At 44.3% G+C, this 26,547-nt stretch overlaps 1 protein-coding gene across 3 annotated transcripts in view; it reads right to left on the reverse strand.

The window, feature by feature from the left end:
• snx14 (sorting nexin 14) overlaps nucleotides 1–26,547 on the reverse strand; it is a 75,110-nt gene that overhangs the window by 16,795 nt on the left and 31,768 nt on the right. For 2 of the 3 annotated variants that reach the window (XM_055639481.1, XM_055639479.1), the window contains 11 exons: nucleotides 25,691–25,717; nucleotides 19,007–19,139; nucleotides 15,711–15,894; nucleotides 13,787–13,870; nucleotides 12,942–13,042; nucleotides 8,617–8,728; nucleotides 6,990–7,030; nucleotides 5,778–5,897; nucleotides 2,265–2,388; nucleotides 1,175–1,339; nucleotides 151–246 (listed from right to left, as the gene is read on the reverse strand). In XM_055639481.1, coding sequence (XP_055495456.1) covers nucleotides 151–246; nucleotides 1,175–1,339; nucleotides 2,265–2,388; nucleotides 5,778–5,897; nucleotides 6,990–7,030; nucleotides 8,617–8,728; nucleotides 12,942–13,042; nucleotides 13,787–13,870; nucleotides 15,711–15,894; nucleotides 19,007–19,139; nucleotides 25,691–25,717 — 1,187 coding nt within the window. The remainder of the gene's footprint in view (nucleotides 1–150; nucleotides 247–1,174; nucleotides 1,340–2,264; nucleotides 2,389–5,777; nucleotides 5,898–6,989; nucleotides 7,031–8,616; nucleotides 8,729–12,941; nucleotides 13,043–13,786; nucleotides 13,871–15,710; nucleotides 15,895–19,006; nucleotides 19,140–25,690; nucleotides 25,718–26,547) is intronic. The other variant, XM_055639480.1, reaches the window with a different exon arrangement.

The raw sequence follows: 26,547 nt of genomic DNA on the forward strand, positions 1-26,547 counted from the left end.
GAACATTATCTGATGTTTTAAAGACAATAAAATTGAATCAGTTTTTATTGCAAACCATGGCCAACTTCATGACAGCAGTTCCCTCTGCTCCTGAAGTAACAGCGTTTATCACTGTTGCCTTGCCAGCCCTGAACCACTCTAACTTCCTACCTGGAATGTAATTCATCATTTCATCAAATGTTTGCTTTGCTCTCTTCTGTCTGTCTTCAGTGGAGCGAGCATCAGTGTTCTCACAGAAGACTGCATCTGTAAAACAATAAACCAAGTTTTAGTCTCCCACAGCTATAATTTACAGCAGGAGGAATCTATAAACAGCATCAAACACCAGCCTTCCAATCTTCACCTGATCACCATGAACATAACAAACTCTACACTGTAATACAAACAGTGAATTCAATGAAACGATGGAGCATGATACACGTGCAAAGCATGAAACCATATCTAAGATAGAGGGATCAGCAGATTCATATGGTGGCCGCTGGGGAAATACCTAGAACTGCTTTTACTTGGAACATCTGATGTTTTAGACAAGAGGTATGATTTGCAGAATCCACCAAGACCTGCTGGATCTCCCAGTTTCTAACAATTTTAACTCCCCTTCCCATTACCACACTGCCGATTCAGTCCTGGATGAGGCCACAGGTAAATTGGAGGAACAGCACCTCATATTCCGCTTGGGTAGCTTACAACCCAGTGGTACGAACAACAAATTCTCCGATTTCAACTTACTAACAACTCCCCCTCCTCATTTCTTCTCCCCACCCCCCTTCCCTGTGTCCCCCCTGGGTTTGAACCCATTTCTCCTCTTCCTTCCCTACTCTGGATTCACATTTTGCACTTCTTCTCTCCTTACCTCACACTTCTCGGCTCTTCATCTCTGGCCTTTGTTCAACCATCTACCAATCAGCCCCCCGTCATCTGTCTATCTTTGGTGTAAACACATTGTAACCACGCATCATTGCAATCATAGCTCGATTGTAATCATATTTTGGCTTTCTGCTGACTGGTTAGCACGCAACAAAAGCTTATCACGGTACCTCGGTACACGTAAAAATAAACTAAACTGTAACTGGATAGAAGTGCAGTGGCTGAGGTGGAGTTATCCAGGCAGTAGTGATCTCCGAGGTGGGCTCTGTGATCCAACGTATGCCCTGCACACATGGCCTTGACTCACCTCGCAGCAGAGTTATGAGGGAGACCACTCGATGCTCCTGGAGCAGGTGATCCAGCTTACGCTGGAGGTAGTTGTCAGCGTACGCCTCTAGCGTGTTCTTCAGCAGAATCCGGCCACCCATCAGCAAATGATGCAGCCAGTCCGGGACGTGGAAAACAACCCGGGCTGTGAATCAGAGCAAAGTCCCACCGTCAGCATGGTAAACATAGTTGTCACCCACAGCTCACTCACCCCGGTTCTTTCCTTGCTTGTTGCTCCCTCCACATCTTTCCTGTAATGGGGCAAGCAGAACTGCACACGATATTCCAAATGCGGCCTAACCAAAGTCGTAGGGAGCTGCATTCATGCCCTCATAAGTTCATAAGTTGTAGGAGCAGAATTTGTCCTCCACAGCCTTTCTAGCTAGAAAGAAAATTCTTTCTTTCTGGGAGAAGTCGTAGCCACAGGCTCAACCAGATGCCATTCATAGTATAATTTAGCAATGGCTGGTTCTCCTCTTTGAGAATTAGCAGCCACAAGCTCAAATCTGATGCCATCCACTGGGTAACTGGACAGGGAATAAGCCCCCTCAGAAACCAATGCGGTCATCTAATGTGTGGAGTTGCAGGAGATGAGCAAGGTCCTCAACGAGTAATTCTGGGTTTTTACTGCGGAAAAAAACATGAAGACTGGGGAACTTGGGGCGGTTTGTTGGAAATATGGAATCATACAGCATGGAAACAGGCCCTTCGTCCCAACTTGCCCACATTGACTAACATCGCCCTTCTACACTAGTCCCATCTGCCTGCATTTGGCCCAAATCCCTCTAAATATATCCAATCCATGTACCTGTTTTAATGTTTCTTAAACGTTATTATAGTCCCTGCCTCAACTATCTCCTCCGGCAGCTCGTTCCATCACCCTTTATGTAAAAAAGTTACCCCCAGGTTCCTATTAGGATTATCGCCCCTCACCTTAAACCTGGGTCCTCTGGATCTCGATTCCCTTGCGCTGGGCAAGAGACTCTGTGCATTCACCCGATCTATTCCTCTCATGTTTTGTACACTTTGCTAGTCACAATTTTTTTTGCCAAGTCCGAATACCTACTTACCCACGTACATCATGTAATCGTAAATGCCATCCAATGTCATCATTTCCAGGAAGTAGTTCTGATTGTACTTTTTCTCTGTGCTTTCGGAGCGATTTGCATTGTTTTTGTATAAGTCGGTAAAGAGCTGAAAGATAGGAGCCCATCAAAAATACCAACCATTTGATCCTTTCTTCCACAACAGAGTTAATTCACGTTAATTCACACACACAGACACACCGTGCCTTTTACTTTCACAGGTATATGATCCTTTGTACAACAGAAACCAGTGACATATTTCTTATGATTCTTTCAGTATCGGGGTACATCGATCTTATGCAGCTGCTTTGATCTTACAAAGGTACGTGCTTATAGACGTGTATAAAATCGAGGGGAATTAGGGTGAATACACAATCTTTTATCCAGAATAAGGGAATCACGTTCAAGAGAACATAGGTTTAAGGCAAGAAGGCAAGATTTAATATGGACCTGAGGGGCGACCTTTTCCCACTCAGAGGGTAGTGGGTATATGGAATGAGGAGGTAGTTGAGGCATGGAAAAATAAGAACATTTAAAAGACATTGGGCCAGGTACATGGAGAGGAAAGGTTTAGAGGGATATGGGCCAAGTGTGGGCAAATAGCAATAGCTTAGACGGGGCATCTTGATCGGCATGGATGAGTTGAGCCAAAGAGCCTGTTTCCGTGCAGTATAATTATGACTCTTAAGACAGCGAGTCAGGTGCAATAACAGGCAAAACTCTAGCAATGAAAGACTGCACTAGAGCACATCGCCTGTCCACTGCCCTTAACACAGGATCTTGCATCTAAACTAAGCAACAGTTCATTGTGAAACGATATTAAGAAATATGACAGTTGATTGAGAACATTTAAGGGATTAACACATTGTATGCAGCAAATATACATCCCTTTAAGAGGCATAATCAAGGACAAGTGTCAACCCGGTCACCCCCTCTTCTCCCCTCTCCCATCAGGCAAGATGTACAGAAATGTGAAAATGCACAACTCCAGAATCAGGGACAATTTCTTTCCAGCTGTTATTAGGCAACTAAAAGATCCTGTCAACAACTAGAGAGCAGTCCTGAGCTACTATTTATTCACTGGAGATCCTCGCACCATCTTTAATTGGACTACTAGACTTTATCTTGAACTAAATGTTATTTCTTTATCATGTGTACATTTATCAGCTGTACCAGGCACGTGCCGTGAGTAATTACTCAGGGTAGGCCGTCAGTCGGCTTTTTAAAAATCTTAAACCGCATATGCGCAGATTGATCTCCTCTCCGTAAGCTGTCAGTCGACTTTTATAAAGTCTTCAAAAGCCATATCTCTTAATAAAGTACCGTATTTCCCTATATTGAAGACGCACCCCGAATTTGAGTTGCTAAATTTTGAAAGACGGCTGGCAGGACATAGAATTTCTCACACTCAAAAAAAAAGTAACAATTCAATTTGCCCAAGGCTTCCAAATCTCCTTCATTTCTGAACTACTGAATGAATGGGGGGGGGGGGGGGGGGGGGGGTGGAGGTTGACGGCAGGTGAAGAGAAGGTGGGAAAAATAGGAGCACACCGGGACAAGTTGAATCAGTTGTGGTCTTATTGAATGACCATACTAGTTCAAGGGACCAATTGGGGGGGAGAATTCCTTTCAAAGTGTGTGGGGAGTCAGGCCAGGGGTAAAGTTGCGGGGAGGGCAGGAGCGTTGAGAGTTGATGCTGTTTCAGGGTTGATGCTGTTCCCAACTGGAATGCCTGGAACTGACGGTCACTGTAGACATACATGTGAAACTCTGGAAATGAGATACTCAGTTCCAGTGCATGTTTAAAATACACTTGGGCAGGTATACACTTAGGAAAGGTTTCGAGGGATATGGGCCAATTGAGGGCAGGTGGGACCAGTGTAGATGGTACATCTTGTTCGGTAAGGGCCAATTGGGCTGAAGGGCATGTTTCCATGCTGTATGACTATGACAGGGAGTGAAAGATTTATATCAAGGGGTTAGTGTAGGGAAGAGGTGCTGAGGTAAAGGATCAGCCGTGATCATAATGGATGGCAGAGCAGGAGCAAGACACTGAACAGCCTCCTCTCTCTTCTCTTTCTTACATCCCAACGTTCAACAATCCTCCTCCACCACCCACCTCAGATATTCCTGTGTGTAACCAACTCCCATCATGCCAAACATCAGGTTCACCAGTTGGAACACTCCCGTTTCCAAAAATATCCACTATTTAGACATCTACATGCACATCCTGTACTATATAAACACCAATTTACATCCAGAAACGTATTTAATTTCTGTTAGTATTAAGTCTTTAAAAATCAGCTAGTTCTAACATGAACCATTTAAACCGTTGTTCCTCTCAGACCTTGGTTCTCAATTTAGTTTAGTTTAAAGGTACAGAATGGAAACAAGACCTTCGACCCAACCAGCCCATGTTGACCATCCGTACACTAGTTCCATTCTACACACTAGGGACAATTTACAGAAGCCAATTAACCTACAAACCCACACGCCTTTGGCATGTGGGTGGAAGCCAGAGCACCCAGAGGAAACCCACGTGGTCATTGGGGTAATATCCACACAGGCAGCCCCCGTTGTCTGGTTCTTAGTTTAGTTTAGTGATACAGCATGGAAACAGGCCATTTGGCCCACTGAGTCCATCCGACTATCAATTACCCGTTCACACTAGTTCTAAGTTATCCCACTTTCTCATCCATTCCCTACACACTAGGGGCAATTTACAGAGGACAATTAAACCTACAAACCTGCACGTCTTTGGGATGTGGGTGGAAACCGGAGCACCCCGGGGGAAAGCCATGCATTCACAGGGAGACCGTGCAACCTCCACACAGACAGCACCCGAGGTCCGGATGGAACCCGGCCATCTGGCTGTGCAAGGCAGCTGCTCTACCAGCCACCATGTCGCCTGCTCAGGGATCAGTGAACCGGTTTGCCACTGCAGTGCTGGTGTGAGTAAAGGAATTAAGACACATTAAATTTATCCTTTTTCCTTTCAAAATTTTATTTAGGAATATAAAATCCTAAATTCGTCGCTAATTAAAATTAGAAATTATTCCAAACTAGTATTTAGTTTAGATTATTGTCACATGTACCGAGGTACAGCAAAATGCTTTTTGTTGGGTGCTAATCAGTCAACAGAAAGCCAATACATGTTTACAATCAAGCTGTCCACAGTGTACAGATGCAGGATAAAGGGAATAACGTTTAGTGCAAGATAAAGTTTAAAGATTAAAGATTGTCCGAGGGTCTCCAATGGGGAAGATGGTAGGTCAGGGGCGCTCTCTAGTTGGTGATAGGATGGTTGAGTTGCCTGATACCCCAGCTGGGAAGAGAAACAGTCCCTTAATTTGGAGGTGTGCGCTGTCACACTCATTATGAAGAAAGCATTGTAGTGTGTGAATGATTTTAGTGTATCAGTGTAGCGACACCCTGCATTATATCATTGACCAATTCCCTCGACAGACTCCTGTCAGGATTCACTGCACCTTGACTCACCTTCTTCTTGTTTTCGGAGGTGGGGCTGACAATTGTGAGCTCTGGGCGGCTCGGTTTGGGTTTGGGAGCTTCACAGGAGATGATGAATGCCGTCAGGAACGATTCCAAATGCTGACCCTTCTACACGACGATAACAGGAGAACAATACATAGGTTACACAGTGAATGCGAGCTGTAGAAGATGTTTAATGAAGACTGCAGCAGAACAGAAAATCCCAAACTAGAATTTATTGAGATTCTTACAATTTTTAAAGAAACTTATTGCTTGCTTTTCTATGTAAGATTTCTCTCTTGGTACCGCAATGATTCCAAATAGACACAATCCTCCCCCACTCAAAGCCCTCATCTGGGCGTCTGAGTCCTTTTACACTCCCATTCCCCGCCATGAAGGTCTCAGGCTCTCCGGTTCTTCCTTGAGCAGAGGCCAATCAGTCCGCCTCTACCGACACTCTCCTCCACCTGGCGGAACGTCCTCACCCTCAACAACCCCATTTATAACTATCTGGAGAAGGTCAACCATCCGTGTTCACCAGAGATGCTGCTGGACCTGCTGAGTTACTCCAACACTTTGTACAGGGAGGTTTACGAGGATGTTGCTTGGACTTGAGGGCCTGAGTGCAAGGGAGAGGTTGAGTAGGCAAGGAGGATGAGGGGTGATCTTACAGTGGTAGAGTTCTGCCTTACAGCGCCAGAGTCCAGGGTTCGATCTTGACTAAGGGTGTTGTTTGTACGTTCTCCCTCTGACTGCGTGGGTTTTCTCCGGGTTCTCCGGTTTCCTCCCAAATTCCAAAGTCATTTGGGTTTGGCTTCGATAAAATTGTAAATTGCCCCTAATGTGCAGGATTGTGCTAGTGTATGGGTGATCGCTGGTTGGTGCATACTTGGAGTGCCAAAGGGCCTGTTTCCACGCTGTACGTTTAAAGTCTAAAGTCTAAAAGTGGACAAAGTGACCAGCTCGAGACTTCCTTCCCAATTTTTAGGAAGAAAGTATTATTGCCTCCAATCAGATTCCAATGGGGATTTCAATTGCATTCCGATCATATGCAGTGGGAGAAACAGGATGAACTGAGTGGTGGGAATAAATAATTCTAGGGGTTCAATGGGATAAATCCCTTTCTGGGTTTCTCTAGCAGCCCATCAGAAGGAAAGCCCGATAACAGTTATCTACTCAAGCTTGGCCGCACGAAGTCTATGAAAAATGGTTGGAACTTACCTCCTTTATCAACTTTCCAGGGACAGACTTGATAATTTTCCCTACGATAGAAAGAGAACGTAACTACATTTGAAGGGTGCCAATTTACTTGACTAATAATAAACACTATGTTTAGTGTACAATTGGCGACAACCTGTTATGAAAGGCTGCTGTCTTACAGCGCCAGAGACCCGGGTTTGATCTGACCTCAGGTGCTGTCTGTGTGGAGTCTGCACATTACCCCTGGGTCTGCATGGGATTCCTCTGGGTGCTCTCGGTTTCCTCCCACATCTCAATGACATACAGGTTTGTAGGCTAATTGGCCTCCGTAGGTTACCCCTAGTGTGCAGGGAGCGGATGCGAAAGTGGGATAACATAGAACTTGTGCAAACGGGTCAGGGTGGACTCGGTGGGCCGAAGGGCCTGTTTCCATGCGGTATCTTTCAATTCAATCCATCAAAGTGAACTGTATTCCAACTCCCTAACAACCTTACTTGTAAGGAACTTGATATCTCTATAAATTAGGTTTAGTTTAGTTTATTGTCATGTGTACTGAGGTACAGTGAAATGTTTATTTGTTGCGCGCTATTCAGTCAACGGAAAGACTATACATGATTACAATTGAAACGACCACAGTGTAACCAGATACTTTAGTCAGAGGGTGGTGAATCTGTGGAATTTGTTGCCACAGAAGGCTGTGGAGGCCGTGATTGGATATTTCTAAGGTGGAGATTGACGGATTCTTGATTAGTAAGGGGTTATGGGGAGAAGGCAAGCCAATGGGGTTGAGAGGGAAAGATAGATCAGCAATGATTGAATGGCGAGTGAACATAAACTTTCTAGGTAATGTGAAGATAACCAAGACAAGGATTAAAATAAATGGCCACATGACAGCTTGAGGAGTTTGCCGCTGTGCAAGCTGGCGAGTCAAGTTCAAGCAACACTGCTGGTCTGATATTGGCCCAAGGCATCCGTATCACAAATACCACCGGTTACGGGAGATAGGAACATAAAATGCTGGAGTAACTCAATGGGTCAGGCAGCATATCTGGAGAACATGGATAAGTGACGTTTTGGGATGGGACTATTCTCGGACTCAGTCCCAACCCAAAACATCACCTATCCATTTTCTCCAGAGATGCTGCTTGACCTTCTGAGTTACCCCAGCATCTTGTCTATCTTTTGTAAAAACTAGTTGCAGAAATACAGGAAACTTTAAAGCAGACTAATACTTGGGGTCATGGATGAATATAGTGAGGGCAAAGAGAGTGAGGAGCGTAGAATAAGAATATTGATTAGAAAGGTCAAATGTTTAGGAAGGCAAAGAGGAACAATGAAACCAGTGGCTAGAGCATTTTGGGATAAACTATTGGTTATAATGGGGGAGATACTGGAAATAGCCACAAAGTGCTGGAGTAACCCAGTGGGTCCGGCAGCATCTCTGGAGAACATGGATAGGCGTTCGGCTCGGAACTCTTCTTCACCCGAAACGTTACCTGTCCCTTTTCTCCAGAAATGCTGCCTGACCTGCAAAGTTACTCCAGCATTTAGTGTTGTTTAGCGTGGGTATAATCAAGCGTCTGTAGTTCCTTCCAACATATATCACCGGTTACAGAGGCAGTCACAAAACATTCAACGTTTTACACACCCAGATTTACGTCCGGCAGGATTTTCTCCAGAAACTGGGACTGGCTGCCGTCTGGAGAGAGGAAATCTGCTAGAAGTTGGCTGTTGCTTAACTCTGGGTGCTTCAGCAGATTCTAGTAATAGATATTCAAAAGAAAATTAACATTACAGATTCAATTCAGCATTCAGGTTTGTTTAGTTTTTTTAGAGATACAGCATAGAAACGGTCCAGGCCGACCATTGATCACCTGTATACTAGTTCTATGTTATCTCACTCTCGCATCCTACACTTTACTTTAGAGATACAATGCGAACACAGGCCTTTCGGTACACCAAGTCCAGACTGACCATTGATTACCTATACCCACTAGTTCTATGTCTCACTTTACTCTAGAAATACAGCGCGACAATAGGCCCTTAGGCCCACTGAGTCCACGCCAACCAGAGATCACCCATACATTAGCACTATCCTACACAATAGGGACAATTTACCATTTTTACTGAAGCCAATTAACCTGCGAACCTGCACATCTTTGGGATGTGGGATAAAACCAGAGTACCCAGAAAAAACCCACATGGTCACAGGGAGAACGTGCAATCTCCACACAGACAGCGCCCGAGGTCAGGACCGTGCTTGGGTCTCTAGCGCTGTGAGGCATGCGCTCTACCAGCTGCACCACCATGATTAACAAGATTAACAACGGTAAAATGTTGTCAAGTAGCATTCGTCACGTCTGCTGGAAATGTCAAACTCTCTTCGCCATGTCAGCCAAATGTCAGAATTTCAGATAGGCATCAAGGTTTGTAGACTAAGGTTTGGTAGATGCAGTTACTCTGCATTGTGTTGAGATTTAAACCCTGGCTATTCGTCAAAGTCTACACAAAGGTGCAAGAGGTTGCACGGCCCACTGAGTCACACAGCACAGAAACAAGCCCTTCGGCCCAACTTACCCATGCCGACCAATCTGCCCCATTTACACGTCCCACCTGCCTGTGTTCGGTCCAGATCCCTGTAAACCTTTCTTATCCACCTATGTGTCCAAATGTATTTTAAATGCTGTTATAATGCCTGCCTCAACTACCTCTCTGCGGCAGCTTTGCCTGGAAAAAGTTACCCCTCGGGTTCCTATTAAATCTTTCTCACCTCACCTTAAACCTACGTCCTTTGGTTTGTGATTCCCCTACTCTGGATAAAAGACTATGCATTCATCCTATCTTATTTCCCCTCATGAAATTTCTCTGCACTCTTTCCAGCTTACAATATCCTCCAAAGGATCTCGACTGAAATGTCACCTATCCATTTTCTCCAAGGATGCTGCCTGACTCGCTGAGTTACTCCAGCATTTTGTCTCTATCTTTGATATAAACCAGCATCTGCAGATCCTCTGGAGTCCTGCTTTGTTTTCAATACTCCCATGGTTTGCGCTGGGTTTAGAATAAGACTGAAGCATGTCCAGCCATCAAACTGCACTTGGAGCCCACCTTATAGTTCCATGTGCGTGACAGATAGAAAGAATGGCCCAGAATAGTTACACACTGAGCTATTCATTGCACTATCAGGGAGCTCTAGGAAGGGGAATTGCTGTTGGTTGTCTTGCTGCACTCTTGAGATAGGGAGCAATGTCCAAAGCCCAAATAAAAATAAGCATCAGCTTGTTTTGTGGTAATTAACAAAATACTTAATTTATATGACATACTTAGTGCTGAAAAACGCCCTAGGGTGGTTCCCAAATACATTATCAGACATCAGATATAATAATAATAATAATAAATTTTATTTATGGGCGCCTTTCAAGAATCTCAAGGACACCTTACAAAAATTTAGCAGGTAGAAGAAAAACATGTAAGGGGAATGAAATAAATAGTAGAGACATGACTAGTACACAAAGTAAATACAGAATTCAATACAAAACACAGTATGAGGCAATTAATGCACAGATGAAAAGGGACGGCACGTGGGGCTAAGGATAGGCAGAGGTGAAGAGATGGGTCTTGGGTCAAACAAGGGGACATGACTTGAGAATTAAGGGACTGAAGTTTAGGGGTAACATGAGGGGGAACTTCTTTACTCAGAGAGTGGTAGCTGTGTGGAATGAGCTTCCAGTGAAGGTGGTGGAGGCAGGTTCGTTTTTATCATTTAAAAATAAATTGGATAGGTATATGGATGGGAAGGGAATGGAGGGTTATGGTCTGAGCGCAGGTATATGGGACTAGGGGAGATTATGTGTTCGGCACGGACTAGAAGGGTCGAGATGGCCTGTTTCCATGCTGTAATTGTTATATATGGTTATATGGAGGCGGGACTGGAAGATGGTGAGGGACACGGAATTGCGGATCAGTTGGGGGAGGGAGTTCCAGAGCCTGGGAGCTGCCCTGGAGAAGGCTCTGTCCCCAAAACTGCGGAGGTTGGACTTGTGGATGGAGAGGAGACCAGCTGATGTGGATCTGAGGGACCGTGAGGGTTGGTAGGGGGAGAGGAGGTCAGTGAGATATGGGGGGGCAGATGGTGGAGGGCTTTGTAGGCGAGGATCAGGATTTTGTAGGTGATCCGGTGGGAAATGGGAAGCCAGTGAAGTTGTTTGATGACTGGAGTGATGTGATGCCAGGATTTGGTGTGGGTGATGAGTCGGGCGGCTGCGTTCTGGACCAGTTGGAGTCGGTTGATGTAGGTGGAGCTGATGCCAAGGAGAAGTGAGTTGCAATAGTCCAGTCGGGAGGGAGATGAAGGCATGGATGAGTCTTTCAGCAGCGGGCGGTGTGAGAGAGGGTCTGAGTTTGGCGATGTTGCAGAGATGAAAGAAGGAGGTTTTAATGACATGGCGGATGTGAGGCTCAAGGGAGAGGGTGGAATCAAAGATCACGCCAAGGTTGCGGGCCTGGGGAGATGAAAAGACAGTGGTGCCGTCAATGGTGAGAGTGGGGTTATTGATTTTGCTGAGTGTGGCTTTGGAGCCTATGAGGAGGAATTCTGTCTTATCGCTGTTGAGTTTGAGGAAGTTATGTTGCATCCAGGTTTTTATAGCTGACAAACAGGAGTTGATATGGGGGGGGGGGGGGGGGGGGGGGATTTGGTGCCGGGGTAGATCTGGGTGTCATCAGCGTAGCAGTGGAAGTCCAGACTGAAGTGGCGGAGTATCTGACCAAGGGGGAGGATGTAGATGATGAAGAGGAGGGGGCCGAGTACGGAACCTTGGGGAACGCCTTGAGTGACTGTGGCTAAAGCAGAGGTGTGGTTATGGAGAGAGATGAAGTGGGATCTGTTGGAAAGGTAGGAACGGAGCCAGCTGAGTGCAGAGCCTTCAATGCCGAGGTCTTTGAGTCTGGTGAGCAGGATGTTATGGTTCACTGTATCGAAGGCTGCGCTCAGGTCGAGGAGGATGAGGATGTTGAGGGAACCAGTGTCAGCATAGGTGAGGAGGTCGTTGAGGACTTTGAGGAGAGCAGTTTCTGTGCTATGGAGGGTGCCAAAGCCAGATAGGAGGGGTTCATGAGCCATGGGCCTCCATATGGACTTAAAGATAAGTGACAAGTCCATTAAACAATGTACATGTATTCAAGGGAATGCCTTTTTGGAAGAGAGAGGTGACAAGGCAAGAAGGGTCGAGAGAATAACAGAATTTCTGAAAGCATAAGCAGAGCGAAGATGATGCCCGAGGCAGAGTTGAATATTCCAAGTGCATGGGTGGCACAGCAGTAGAGCTGGGGTGGGCTCCTGGTAGCTGGTAAATCTCCTCTGCACCCTTTCCAAAGCCTGCACATCCTTCCTGTAATGGGGTCACACTCTTCAGTGTCCACTGAGGTACAAATTCATCTCCGGGAGCAGATTATTCAACAACTTCAGAGAGGGATGTTCCACCACAAGTCCGAGATAAAGTAGATGTGGAGAGGATGTTTCCAGTAGTGGGAGAGTCTAGGATCAGAGGGCACAGCCTCAGAATAAAAGGACGTACCTTCACAGTGGAGAAGGGAAGGATTTTTTTTTAGCCAGAGGAAGGTGAATCTGTGGAATTCATTGCCACAGACTGTGGTGGAGGCTGAGTCAATGGATATTTTTAAAGCAGAGATTGAAAGGTTCTTGATCAGTAACGATGTCAAAGGTTATGGGGAGAAGGGAGTAGAATGGATTTGAGAGGGAAAAATAGATCAACCATGATCAAATGGCGGAGCAGACTCTTCAGCTTAGAGATGCACATTACCCATTGATTCACATTAGTTCTATGTTATCCACTCCCTACACATTAGGGGGAATTTTACAGAGGTCAACTAATCTACAAACCTGCATGTCTTTGGGGTGTGGGAGGAAACTGGAGCACTTTGTAAGGTACGTGCAAGTTATTCTGGCCATACCTGCAGATATTCTTGAAACTCCTCTCGCTTGGATTTCAAAAATTCACAGTTCTTGGATCCAATGAGTCTCTTTGAAGGAAGCTGTGCATCTGGGAAAGATCCTAATAACAGACAAACAAAATAAATGAGGCACAAACACTTGTGCATCTTTATAGCTTTCAACCTGAAACGTTAGCGGAATGGAAGAATTTGTGCGTTGCCCATTAGAAATGATCCAATCAGAGACAAATCTTTAAGCACATCAACTAAGTGCACGTGAAATAAAATATACTAAGCAAAACATACTCAGTTCTACATTTTCAGTCAACATCTGATTCAGAGTCAGTTTCTAAGCTGCTACAAATTAAATCTTGGTGGGCTGAAGGCCCTTTTTCCGTGCTGTATCTCCAAACTAAACTCATTTTATTTGTCTGTGCGTAATGCATTTACATGCCCGTTAAGCTGCTGCAAGTAAGATTTTCATTGTGCTGGTACCTATGACAATTAAACACACTTAACATGACTCCACCACATTTAAATCCGGGGGAAATAAATTGCAGCCTTGCTAACATTCTCGGCGTTAAATTCCTGTGGTGCGTTTCCCTCCGGTTCATGAACCTGCAAATATAGCAAGTTTCCCAGCATACTTTCTTGAGGAACAGGCGACCATCATCGCTGATTTTAAGGTGAGATAGCAGCATGTGCAGATTTAACCAGACATGGGAATCGCTATCTCAGAAACTGGATGCAATTATGAAGCAGATCACATCTTTACACTGATATTAGCAACACACTCATACTGTGCTCTTTTGAACTCGCGAGTGGAGTTACTGATTGAACTCATTAAAAGTTCTACCACACTTTACCATGAAACTCTGTCAGCTTGGACTCCAGGCCGTAGAATTCCAAATATCTCCGGTAAACAGGGCAACGTTCACTTTCACGTCCCTCTGAAAATAAAAAAGAAATCTACTGAGAAAGGCATGTCCACCAATACGTTCATTCAAATTCTTGTGGATATAATTAGAGCTGCTTCATTGACACCGGAGATCGAGCGAAAAGGTCACGGATGGACAGCTTCATCACTTCCCGTCTGAAGAAGGGTCTCGATCCAATACGTCACCCATCTACGTTAATCTACGGCATCAACAGGAGGGCAGATTATCTGAATGGTGTCAAGTTAGGAAAAGGGGAAGTACAACGGGACCTGGGTGTCCTTGTACATCAGTCACTGAAAGTAAGCATGCAGTGAAGAAAGCTAATGGCATGTTGGCCTTTGTAAAAGGAGTCGAGTATAGGAGCAAATAGGTCCTTCTGCAGTTGTACAGGGCCCTGGTGAAACCACACCTGGAGTATTGTGTGCAGTTTTGGTCTCCAAGTTTGAGGAAGGACATTCTTGCTATTGAGGGAATGCAGCGCAGGTTCACGAGGTTAATTCCCGGGATGACTGGACTGTCATATGTCGAAAGAATGGAGCGACTGGGCTTGTATACACTGGAATCTAGAAGGATGAGAGGGGATCTTACTGAAACATATAAGATTATTAAGGGGTTGGACTCGCTAGAGGCAAGAAACATGTTCCCGATGTTGGGGGAGTGCAGGACCAGGGGCTACAGTTTAAGAATAAGGGACAGGCTATTTAGAACGAAGATCAGGGAAAACATTTTCATCCAGAGTTGTGAATCTGTGGAATTATCTGCCTCAGAAGGCAGTGGAGGCCGATTCTCTGGATGCTTTCAAGAGAGTTAGATGAAGTTCTTAAAGATAGCGGAGTCAAGGGATATGGGGCGAAGGCAGGAACGAAGTACTGATTGTGGATGATCAACCATGATCGCTGTGCTGGCTCGAAGGGCCTACTCCTACGCCTATTGTCTCTACAGGTGCTGCCTGACACACTGAGTTAGCCTAGCATTTTGTTCTTTTGTGTAAGCCTGCATTTTGTTTCTACTTCCTGAAGAATTGGTCTTCAGGCACGGTGGTGCCGCGGAAGAGTTGCTGCCTTACTGCGCCAGAGACCCAGGTTCGATCCTGACTATGGGTGCTGTCTGTACGGAGTTTGTATGGTCTCCCTGTGACAGTGAGGGTTTTCTCCCACACTCCTAATACAGGTTTATAGGTTAATTGGCTTCAGTACAATTGTCCCTAGTGTGTAGGATAGAGCTAGTGTACGCAGTGATCGCTGGTTGGTGCAGACTTGTTGGGCTAGGGGAACTGTTTCCACGCTGTGTCTCTCACGTCTAAAGTCTTGGCACAGATATTGTGGACGAAGGGCCCAATACTGGTTGCTCCCCCAAGACTGGTTTATGATCAGGGCCGCAGTTCGGTTGCAATAATTGCAACAGTGCGGCCAGCAAATTCACTCCATTCCAAATCCTCTATCCTATTAAATTAAGTTTGTGTCAAAAGGTTTTATTATGTACAATTGAAAGTCTGAAGATTTGTTGTAGATGCAAGGAACTGCAAATGCTGGTTTACAAAAAAAGACTGCAAGTGCCAGAGTAACTCAGCGGGTCAGACACCATCTGTGGAGAACATGGAAAGACCCAAAACATCACCTATCCATGTTCTCTGCAGATGCTGGCTGACCCGCTGAGCTACTCTGGAAGTTTGTTCTCACTGGTTTCACATTGTAAGGTGGTGAGGCTGTTCTGATCATTTCCAATTTGCCAGTACAGACCCACCACCCCTGTGTAGCGTAGTGCTGGTGTACAGGATAATCGCTGGTCAGTGCCGACTGATGGGCTGAAGTATCTCCGCAGTATCTCTAAAGTATAAAAAGTCTAAACTTACCCGACCCTTCATCATTCCGTTCAACATCGATACAGAAGACTGGAACTTTCTCTTTTTTGTTGTCAAAGAAAAAGTCTACATAAGGAATGGTTATTTTCCATTCAGAGAGGTTGCGGTGAGCATTGGGAGTTATTGCCAGTTCTTCCAGTAAATCGTCCTCTGACACCACTGTTGCCTCTTCCACCTGCAACAGTGATGAATGAAGCAAGTGTCAATCATTCACTGGGGCACAATCGGCACCAAATATCAACGTCCACATCAAAAACATACTGGGTAAATATCCGCAGAACGGGGTTGACTGGGAAAGATAGAGCAGTCATGATTGACTTGATGGGACAAATGGTCAATTTAGCTCCTAGAAAATACGAACATTGTGATATCATGGCAGAAGTTAGGAAATTATAAAAGTGTGGCACAGCTGCCACCAGAGATGTAGGTTTGATCCAATGTTGGATGACGTCTTTGTGGAGTTTGCATGCTCTCCCTGTAATTTTGGATTTTACCTGTCTGCTCCCATTTCCTCCCACATCCAAAAGATGGTTAAATGGTTTCCATAAAAATTGCCCCTAATGTGGAGTGAGTGGATGAGAAAGTGGGATAGAAACATAGAAAATAGGTGCAGGAGTAGGCCATTCGGCGCTTCGAGCCTGCACCGCCATTCAATATTATCATGGCTGATCATCCAACTTAGTATCCTGTACCTGCCTTCTCTCCATACCCCCTGATCCCATTAGCAACAAGGGCCACATCTAACTCCCTCTTAAATATAGCCAATGAACTGGCCTCAACTACCTTCTGCGGCAGAGAATTCCAGAGATTCACCACTCTGTGTGAAAAATGTTTTCCTCATCTCAGTCCTAAAAGATTTCCCCCTTATCCTTAAACTGTGACCCCTTGTTCTGGACTTCCCCAACATCGGGAACAATCTTCCTGCATCTAGCCTGTCCAACCCCTTAAGAATTTTGTAAGTTTCTATAAGATCCCCCCTCAATCTTCTAAATTCTAGCGAGTACAAACCGAGTCTATCCAGTCTTTCTAGATAATATAGAACTAGTGTGAATGGGTGATTGATGGTCAGCGTGGACTTGGTGAGCCAAAGGGCCTGTTTCCAAATTGTATCAATTGTAACGGCATTGTGTTGCAGCAGTCAAGTTGCTGCCTTACAGTGCCAGAGACACAGGTTCGATCCCGACCTCGGGTGCTGTCTGTACAGAGTTTGTACATTTGCCCTGTGACCACATGGATTTTCTCTGGGTGCCCCCGTTTCCTCACATATTACAAATACACAGGTTTGTGGGTAAATTGGCTTCTGTAAATTGTCCCCAGTGTGTAGGATAGAACTGGCGTGTTGGTGATCATTGGTCGCCGCGGACTCAAGGGCCTATTTCCACATTGTATCTCCAAAACTAAAAATAAACAAAGATGAAATGATTCATGGCAAATAACCACATTCAAATATACATAATATTGCTGAATAGAAATGTACTGCGGCTTCGCACTGGTTCAACAGGTTATGATATCATATGCTGTGGAAGAGGATTTTCCAAGCAAGAATGAATGGATGTCTGAGTTATACAGGTGACATCAAAGGTACCGGATCTTGAAAGGAAAGAAAGGTCAGCACAAGTTCATGCATTATATGGCTATTCATGGCATTTCTGGAAGTGACCAGTACGTTTCAGGGCAGGCTCTGTGTTACTCTCACTCCTGTGGAATATACAGCCTTCCATCCCTGTTTTAGCACACGCATGGAAGCAGGGAGGGTTCTACAGGTCAGTGTAATCTTATCCCCGAGTCCAGACCTAGAGAAGCAAATCATCATCATAATCACACTTTATCAGCTAAGTATGTTTTGCAACATACGAGGAATTTGATTTGCTATACAGTCATACCAATAAAAAGCAACAGAACACACAAAATACATTTTAACATAAACACCCACTACAATGACTCCAACACATTCCTCATTGTGATGGATGGCAAAAAAAGTTAAATCTCTCCCTTTCTTTGGTCTCGGGGGGGCCTTGAGCCTTCCATTGCTGGGGCGATCTTGGCTCCCATAGCCGGCGGCATTTGGGCCCTTGCGTCGGGGGGGAATCTCAGCTCCCCCGCTCCCAGCGATCTGACCCCGGTTCAGGGCTGGTCGAAACCTTCTGCGTCGTTTGGAGCTTCCCGACATCGGTCTATACCCGAGACTGCGAGTCCCTCGATGGTGAAATCCGCAGGCCGCGGTTGGAGTGTCCATCCCAGTTAAGGGATTGGCTCCGATGGCAAGTCCACGACCCCGCGGTGGGGCTCAAAGTCAGTCCAGAGCAAGGCCCCCAGCTCCTTGATGTTAGGCTGCAGAGCGAGCGGAGATATGATCCGGAAAACAATCGCATCTCCGGCAATGTAAGAGACTGAAAAAATGTTTCCCCAGGATCCTCCCCCACGCCCCACATAAAACAAACCCAAGAACAATAACACAAACTTTTAAAACACACTAAAAACAATAAAAAGACGAAAAGACAGACAGACCGTTAGCGAGGCTGCCATCGTGCGGCGGCCCCTGGTGGCGTCAGTAAGAGGCATAAACCCTTTGCTGCGATAAAGAAAACAATCTTATCACACAAGCAATGTTAAAGAAAGCTTATCATGGCAGAGGAACACCAAGGAGGAACACTTGTGCGGGAGAGCCCTCTAGAGGAGAGAGGGTTGACAACTTCTACTTTTCAGATCGGAGAATATTTGGATTTCCATTAACAGTTGAACACCAACACTACATCTTCAATACAAATTACAGTATCAATGACTACATTTGCACATGGCGTCAGATCCATTCGGGAATCAAGTCCATTTTGATAGCACATGATATAATTATCTGTTGAACGTGGCAAGCCGCTGTACGTTTCTATTTGACAATATTGTGTGGGTATTTACTATAACGCATGTGTGTATTAACTATAAAGTATTTCTTCTCTTTGTTTAGTTTAGGAATACCAAAATGCACAAATAAATCCTGAAAAATGAGCAGCACAATGGCGCAGTGGTAGAGTTGCTGCTTTACAACGCCAAAGACCCAGGATCGATCCTGACTATGGGTGATGCCTGTACATAGTTTGTACGTTCTCCCCGTGACTATGTGGGTTCATCCCACTTTCCAATTGTCTTTTGCAAATTCTCCCTCGTGTGTAGGATAGAACTAGTGAGCGGGTGATCGCTGAATGGCATGGACTCGGTAGGTCGAAGGCCTGGTTTGCAGGCTGTATCTCCGAAACAGTTTCAGCATCAGATGCCAACGACCCAGCATTACTCACAGAATCATCATCGTCTTCCCGCACTCCGTAATTAGGCAACATGGCTCCTTCCATCGTCGTGCTTTTAAATACTCCTTTAATCTTGCTACCGATTCGACTTATTCCAAAAGTCTCGCCTCGCTTATTGGAACCCCTGGGTGACAGCAGATAAAAATCGATCAGTAAGTTCTTTAGCTGAAGATAGTACAGTCATGGGTCAGTGTGGAACATGTAATGCAATGAACTTCTGGCCGTGCCCATGCTGGTGTCTGAAGTTGCCATCCATCTGCATGCACACATCATCATCAGCTGTTTAAACACACAAATTAATTTACCAACTAGGTCATTCGAGTACACGTTTTGCAGTTGCTGCAACTGCATGCATCTGATAAACCACTTCTAAATACATTTTTTACTCGGTATATCCAGAATAATATTTTTTAAATAAAATCACAATTTAACACGTTATCAAATGGACAAGAATATTTTCTAAACCATCCAGAGCCACAATATTACTTCAAGATAAATAGTGGATTGCGTTAATATACAGAACGTATTTCTGTAAACTTTTCTCAAGTGGGATTTGAAACTAAATAACTTCACATTTATGTAGAAATAAGGATCTGCAGTTGCTGGTTTACACAAAAGGACACAACGTACTGGAGTAACTCAGCAGGTCAGGCAACAGATAGGTGACATTTAAAGAAGTGTCCTGACCTGAAATGTCACCTGTTCTCCAGAGATGCTACCCGACTGCTGAGTTACTCCAGCACTTTGTCTATTTTTTTTACTTCATACTTATTATTTCCTTTTAGGTATTTTGCCAAAACACATCTATTGGAAACCAGGTTCATGCAATTCACCCTGCCTCACCCCAGTCATTCCCTCTTATCCCAAATCTCATCAGGCAAGAGGTACGGAGGTGTGAAAACGCACACATCCAGACTCCGGGACAGTTTCTTCCCAGCTGTGATCAGGCAACTGAAACATCCTATTACCAACTAGAGATTGGCCCTGACCTCTCATCTACCTCATTGGAGACACGTGGACTATCTTTAATTGGACTTTACTAGACTTCATTTTGCACTAAACGTTATTCCCTTTATCCTGTATCTGTACACTGTGGAAGGCTTGATTGTAATCATGTATTGTCTTTCCGCTGACTGGATAGCACACAACAAAAGCTTTTCACTGTAACGGTGCACATAACAATAAACTAAACTGAAAAAAGTTTTATTCTTGGCCATCGTCCAAGGTTAATTCAAGAACTAATATTCAATTTGTCCTTTATTTGCTCAATTTGTACAAACAATGTATTACTTGGCCGCACAAACAGTTAAACCTTATTAATGTCTGAAGAATAAATGTCTGAAGAAGGGTCTCAACCCGAAACGTCCCTTATCCATGTTCTCCAGAGATGCTGCCTGACCTGCTGAGATACCCCGACATTTTGTGTCTATCTTCAGTTAAAACCTTCAGCTGGTTCAAGTGATTTGCAACCCCATATCTTGAGCCAGTAGATGGCACTATTCCAATCCTTGAAACATAACTATCTTCAAAGAATTCAGCTGATGTCTTCATTCACATGTCACACTTTAATGCTGAATTGAAAGTATAAACAACTTTTCTGATTCTTGGCACACAGGCAACGATTTAGACAATAGACAATAGGGTGCAGGAGTAGGCCATTTGGCCCTTCAAGCCAGCACCGCCATTCAATGTGATCATCCACAATCAGTACCCCGTCCTGCCTTCTCCCCATATCCCCTGATTCCGCTATTTTTAAGAGCCCAATCCAGCTCTCTCTTGAAAGCATCCAGAGAACCTGCCCCCACCGCCCTCTGAGGCAGAGAATTCCACAGACTCACCACTATCTGTGAGCAAAAGTGTTTCCTCGTCTCCGTTCCAAATGGCTTACTCCTTATTCTTAAACTGTGGCCCCGGTTCTGGACTCCCCCAACATCAGGAACATGTTTCCTACCTCTAGTGTGTCCAAGCCCTTAACAACTTATATGTTTCAATGAGATACCCTCTCATCCTTCTAAACTCCAGAGTGTACAAGCCCAGCTGCTCCATTCTCTCAGCATATGACAGTCCCGCTATCCCAGAAATTAACCTTGTAAACCTACACTGCACTCCCTCAATAGCAAGAATGTCCTTCCTCAAATTAGGGGACCAAAACTGCACACAATACTCCAGGTGAGGTCTCACTAGGGCTCTGTACAACTGCAGAAGGACCTCTTTGCTCCGATATTCGATTCCTCTTGTTATAAAGGCCAACATGCCATTCACTTTCTTCATTGCCTGCTGTACCTGCATGCTTACTTTCATCAACTGATGTACAAGGACCCCCAGATCCCATTGTACTTCCCCTTTTCCCAACCTGACGCCATTTAGATAGTAATCTGCCTTCCTGTTTTTGCTACCAAAGTGGATAACCTCACATTTTCCGCATTAAACTTCATCTGCCATGCATCTGCCCACTCCCCCAACCTGTCCAAGTCACCCTGCATTCTCATAGCATCCTCCTCACAGTTCACACTGCCACCCAGTTTTGTGTTATCTGCAAATTTGCACATTTATAATCTGCTGGTTGGTATCCATTAGAAACCACCTCAACAAGCAAGCAGAAGAATTTCCAGCAAGAAGCTACAGCTCAAAAGACCATATGACATAGGAGCAGAATTAGGCTGCTTTGCCCATCGAGTCTGCTCCACTTATTGACGAGTTTTAAAAAAAATATACAAATAGACGCAACTCCCAGTTGCCAAACATTTTAACTCCCCTTCCCATTCTAACCTTTGTGTCCTGGGCCTCCTCCACTGTCAGAGTGTGGCCACAAACAAACAGCACCTCATATTTCACTTGGGCAGCTTACAACCCAATGGCATGAACGTAGATTTCTCTAATTTCAAGTAACCCCTGCATTCCCTTTTTTCACCCCCTCGCCACGTTAGACATCCTACTAGTTCCACTGTTCGCATCCCTGTATCCCTTCGTTATCACCTCTTCCCCAGCCAACAATGGACCATTATGGACTCCATCCGTCCTTGGTCATCTGTTGTCGGCCCTGCTTTGTTGAGGCCTTTTTCTACCTCTAGTTTCACTCACCACTACTATAAGTCTGAAGAAACGTCACCCATCCTATTTCTCCAGAGATGCTGCCTGACCTGCAGTTACTCCAGCACTTTGTGTGGGGGGGGGGTAACCCAGTGATGCTGCCTGTCCTGCTGAGTTCCTCGAGCATTTTCTGTCATTTTTTTTGTAAACCAGCTTCTGCATTTCCTTATTTCTTGTGCTAAATGATTCTGAGAACGTTTTGTTTGCTGTGAGAGCTCCACAGGGCTGGTTAATGTTGTTCAGGCCTAAATAAGACCCCGAATCTCAAGACCATCTCCCAAATGAGAAAGTAGCCATCAATTATTATTCTACAAAATGACCCAGTGGAACCCTCAACCGCAATTCCAATCATTTTGCTTTCTTACACTGTAATAATAAAGAAAAGTACATATTATAAACGAAACCTTCAGCTTTAACCAAGCCATTTACCACACACAATGACACCCTCAACATATAACATTTTAATGTTTGGCGTGAGACATTCTCGACAAATGCAGGAGGGATGAATGGACCCTGACTTACATTATAGCAGCAGGGAGAGAAGGTAAAATGCCAGATGGAAGTGTTAGAATTGACTGGACATGAGGGAAAACAGATGCAGATGAAGGATGATTTATGGAGGCAGCTTGCCCTACAGATGCATACTCAGTGCACTGCTTAAATTCTTGTTCGGGGCTATCCCACAATTTTTTAAATATAGAATCCAGCAGGCAGCATTAATCAGTAGGAAAGAAACAGATACATGTTAGCGTCAGCATTTGCATTCATTATTGAGAGTGGTCTCAGGCCAGCTGCAGTGGCCTCCATAATGTTTGGGACAAAGACCCATCATTTGTTTATTTGCCTCTGTACTCCACAATTTGAGATTTGTAATAGAAAAAAAAATCACATGTGGTTAAAGAGCACATTGTCAGATTTTAATAAAGGCCATTTTTGTACATTTTGGTTTCACCATGTAGAAATCACCAGTGTTTATACATAGTCCCCCCCATTTCAGGGCACCATAATGTTTGCGACACAGCAATGTCATGTAAATGAAAGTAGTCATGTTTAGTATTTTGTTGCATATCCTTTGCTAGTAATGACTGCTTGAAGTCGGCGATTCATAGACATCACCAGTTGCTGGGTGTCTTCTCTGGTGATGCTCTGCCAGGCCTGTATTGCAGCCATCTATAGCTTATGCTTGTTTTGGGAGCTAGTCCCCTTCAGTTTTCTCTTCAGCATATAAAAGGCATGCTCAATTGGGTTCAGATCGGATGATTCACCTGGCCACTCAAAATTGACAATTTTTTAGCTTAGAAAAACTCTTTGTTGCTTTAGCAGTATGTTTGGGATCATTGTTTTGCTGTAGAATGAACCACTGGCCAATGGGTTTCGTGGCATTTGTTTGAACTTGAGCAGATAGGATGTGTCTATACACTTCAGAATTCATTATGCTACTACCATCAGCAGTTGTATCATCAATGAAAATATGTGAGCCAGTACCTCCAGCAGCCATACATGCCCAGGCCATAACACCCCCACCATCGTGTATCACAGATAATGTGGTATGACCATTTTCCAGAACTATGGTTGCTCTTTTAAGTACTGTAACCTGACCATCCTATTTTTGCAGCTAACCAGTGGTTTGCATCTTGCAGTGTAGCCTCTGTATTTCAGTTCATGAAGTCTTCTGTGGACAGTGGTCTTTGACAAATCTACACCTGACTCTTGAAGAGTGTTTCTGAATGGCCGGACAGATGTTTGGGGGGTTTTCTTTATTATAGAGAGAATTCTTCTGTCATCAGCTGTGGAAGTCTTCCTTGGCCTGCCAGTCCCTTTGCGATTAGTAAGCTCACCAGTGCTCTCTTTCTTCTTAATGATGTTCCAAACAGTTGATTTTGGTAAGCCTAAGGTTTGGCTGATGTCTCTATTAATTTTTTTTTTTTTTCACCATCTCATAATGGCTTCTTTGACTTGGCACAACTTTGGTCCTCATGTTGATAAACAGCAATTAAAGTTTCCAAAGGTGATGGAAAGACTGGAGGAAAGACTAGGTGCTGAGAGCTCTCTTATACCTGCATTAAGAAGGCAATTGAACACACCTGAGCAATTACAAATACCTGTGAAGCCATGTGTCCCAAACATTATGGTGCCCTGAAATGAGGGGGACTATGTATAAACACAGCTGTAATTTCTACATGGTGAAACCAAAATGTATAAAAATTGTCTTTAATAAAATCTGACAATATGCACTTTAACCACATGTGATTTTTTCTATTACAGATCTCAAATTGTGGAGTACAGAGGCAAATAAATAAATGATTGGTCTTTGTCCCAAACATTATGGAGGGCACTGTACTTGCTTCCACATTCATGTACATTCTGGGGATAGACATTCAAGCTGCAAAGTGTTCTGCCTTTATAACAGACTATAATGTTTTACCAGTAAACTTATCAATACACTTCCCTTTTCTTTTATTTAAAAAAAAATCAAAACTGGTACAGAAAAAAGGAGGTAAGTAGCACAGCTGGTAGAGCCGCTGCATCACAGCGGCAGAGACCCAGGTTCGATCCTGACCGCGGGTGCTCCACACACGATCTAGCCCCATGTGTCTGCAAACCATAACAAGCAGTGCACTTCAGCTGAGCTGAACAAATGTGCATCTGAAATGACATCATTCCAGTTACTCTTCTCTGGTTTCATTTTTTTTATTAAGTCCCAAGTTGCTGGACTATTTGACAAAAAAATTCACCCCTGTGGTTCTGATTGCCGATACATTTATAAAGTGATATTGTTACTGAATGAGTGCTTCAGGAACAGAACTAGGCCATTTGGCTCATTCAGTCTGCTCCGCCATTCGATCATGGCCGATCTATTTTCCCCTCAACCCCATTCTCCTGCCCTCTCGTTGTAACCTTTGCCTCCCACACTGATCAAGAACATGTAGTCAATCACAGATTTAAAAATACCCACTGACCTGGCCTCCACAGCTGGCTGTGGCAATGAATTCCACAGATTCACCACCCTCTGGCTAAAGAAATTCCTCCTCACCTCCATATTAAAAGGTAAGTTTATTCTGAGGCTGTGCCCTCTGGTCCAAGATTCTCCCACTACTGAAAACATCCTCTCCACATCCATACTATTATTCGGTAAGTTTCAATGAGATCTCCCCTTACCCTTCGAAGCACCAGCAAGTATAGGCCCTGAGCCTTCAAACACTCCATGGTATCCAAGGATAGAGGTGCAATAACTTCCATTTTTCTAACGGTATTACTTATTGAACTTCTAAATTAAGTTAATGGTCTATTGAATTTTGCAAAAACAGATAATTTCATAGTTTCTTGCTTGTTACATTTTATCAATATTTCTTCAAATTGTTACATAGAACATATCCAGAGGGAAAATATTTTTAGCATTTTAGTTGAAAGTATATATATTAAAATTGATCTGCAAAAATATATTCAGCTTGTTATAAAGGCAGAAGCTGTAGCTAGCATTACGATGATGCTGTGCAAAAATGGCATGTGATGTGAATTGTGTGGGTGCTGCGATCAAGTGACATTCCAGAATATATATTCTCAACATGCTGTACGTATACTCACCGAAAATCATCCAAATTGAGGCTACTTCTGCAACAGGTACAAGGAGTTACGCCTCACGCAGCACAAGACAAACACCAAGACAAGACGACAGCACATACCCACCCACCCACACACACCAACATACACCTACCCATGCATGCACATCCAACCACGCACACACGCACCCACTCACAGCAACGCGTGCGCACACCCACAATTGCCCACACCAACGTATGCACGCTCACACACACACTCACCCGTGCATGCATGCATACCCACCCACGCACACATACCCCCACCCCCACATGCACAAGAAAGCGCACCCACGCCCGCTCCCACCCACGTGCATGCACACCCTTCCACGCACGCACACACACACAAATGAAAAAAAAGTACAATTAATGAGCAAAACAAATGGACATTTAAGGTTTATACCACTTATACTTTTTTAAAGTCTTATTCGGAGCTATACAGAGTAATTTCGGCTTTCCGTAAACTTTGAAACCTCAATTCATTGGGCTAAGTTGGATGATAAGTTGCAGATAGAACAGGGCAAGACAAAAATGAGGGAAGCTTGTGACAGACGCAGATCAGTGCACAGAAAGTTGGGAGAGTGCGGAAAATCTGGGGGTGAAATTAGAAGGGAAGTGAGAGAAACAAAGAGGATATGAAAATAAAATCAAAAGAACAAAAATATTTTGTTAGATCATAAAGAGTAAGAGAAAAGGAAACACAAAGGAAAAACATAACCTGTCTGTGGACGTGTGAAAGGTCTGAATTGATCTGGAGACACAAGAGAACGCAGATGCTGGAATCTAGAGCAACAATATTTCCACAGATTCTGCTTGACCCACTACGCTCCTCCAGCAGATCTTGCT

The sequence above is a fragment of the Leucoraja erinacea genome, chromosome 8 (genome assembly GCF_028641065.1).
Source record: "Leucoraja erinacea ecotype New England chromosome 8, Leri_hhj_1, whole genome shotgun sequence".
In the NCBI taxonomy this organism is placed as follows: domain Eukaryota; kingdom Metazoa; phylum Chordata; class Chondrichthyes; order Rajiformes; family Rajidae; genus Leucoraja; species Leucoraja erinaceus.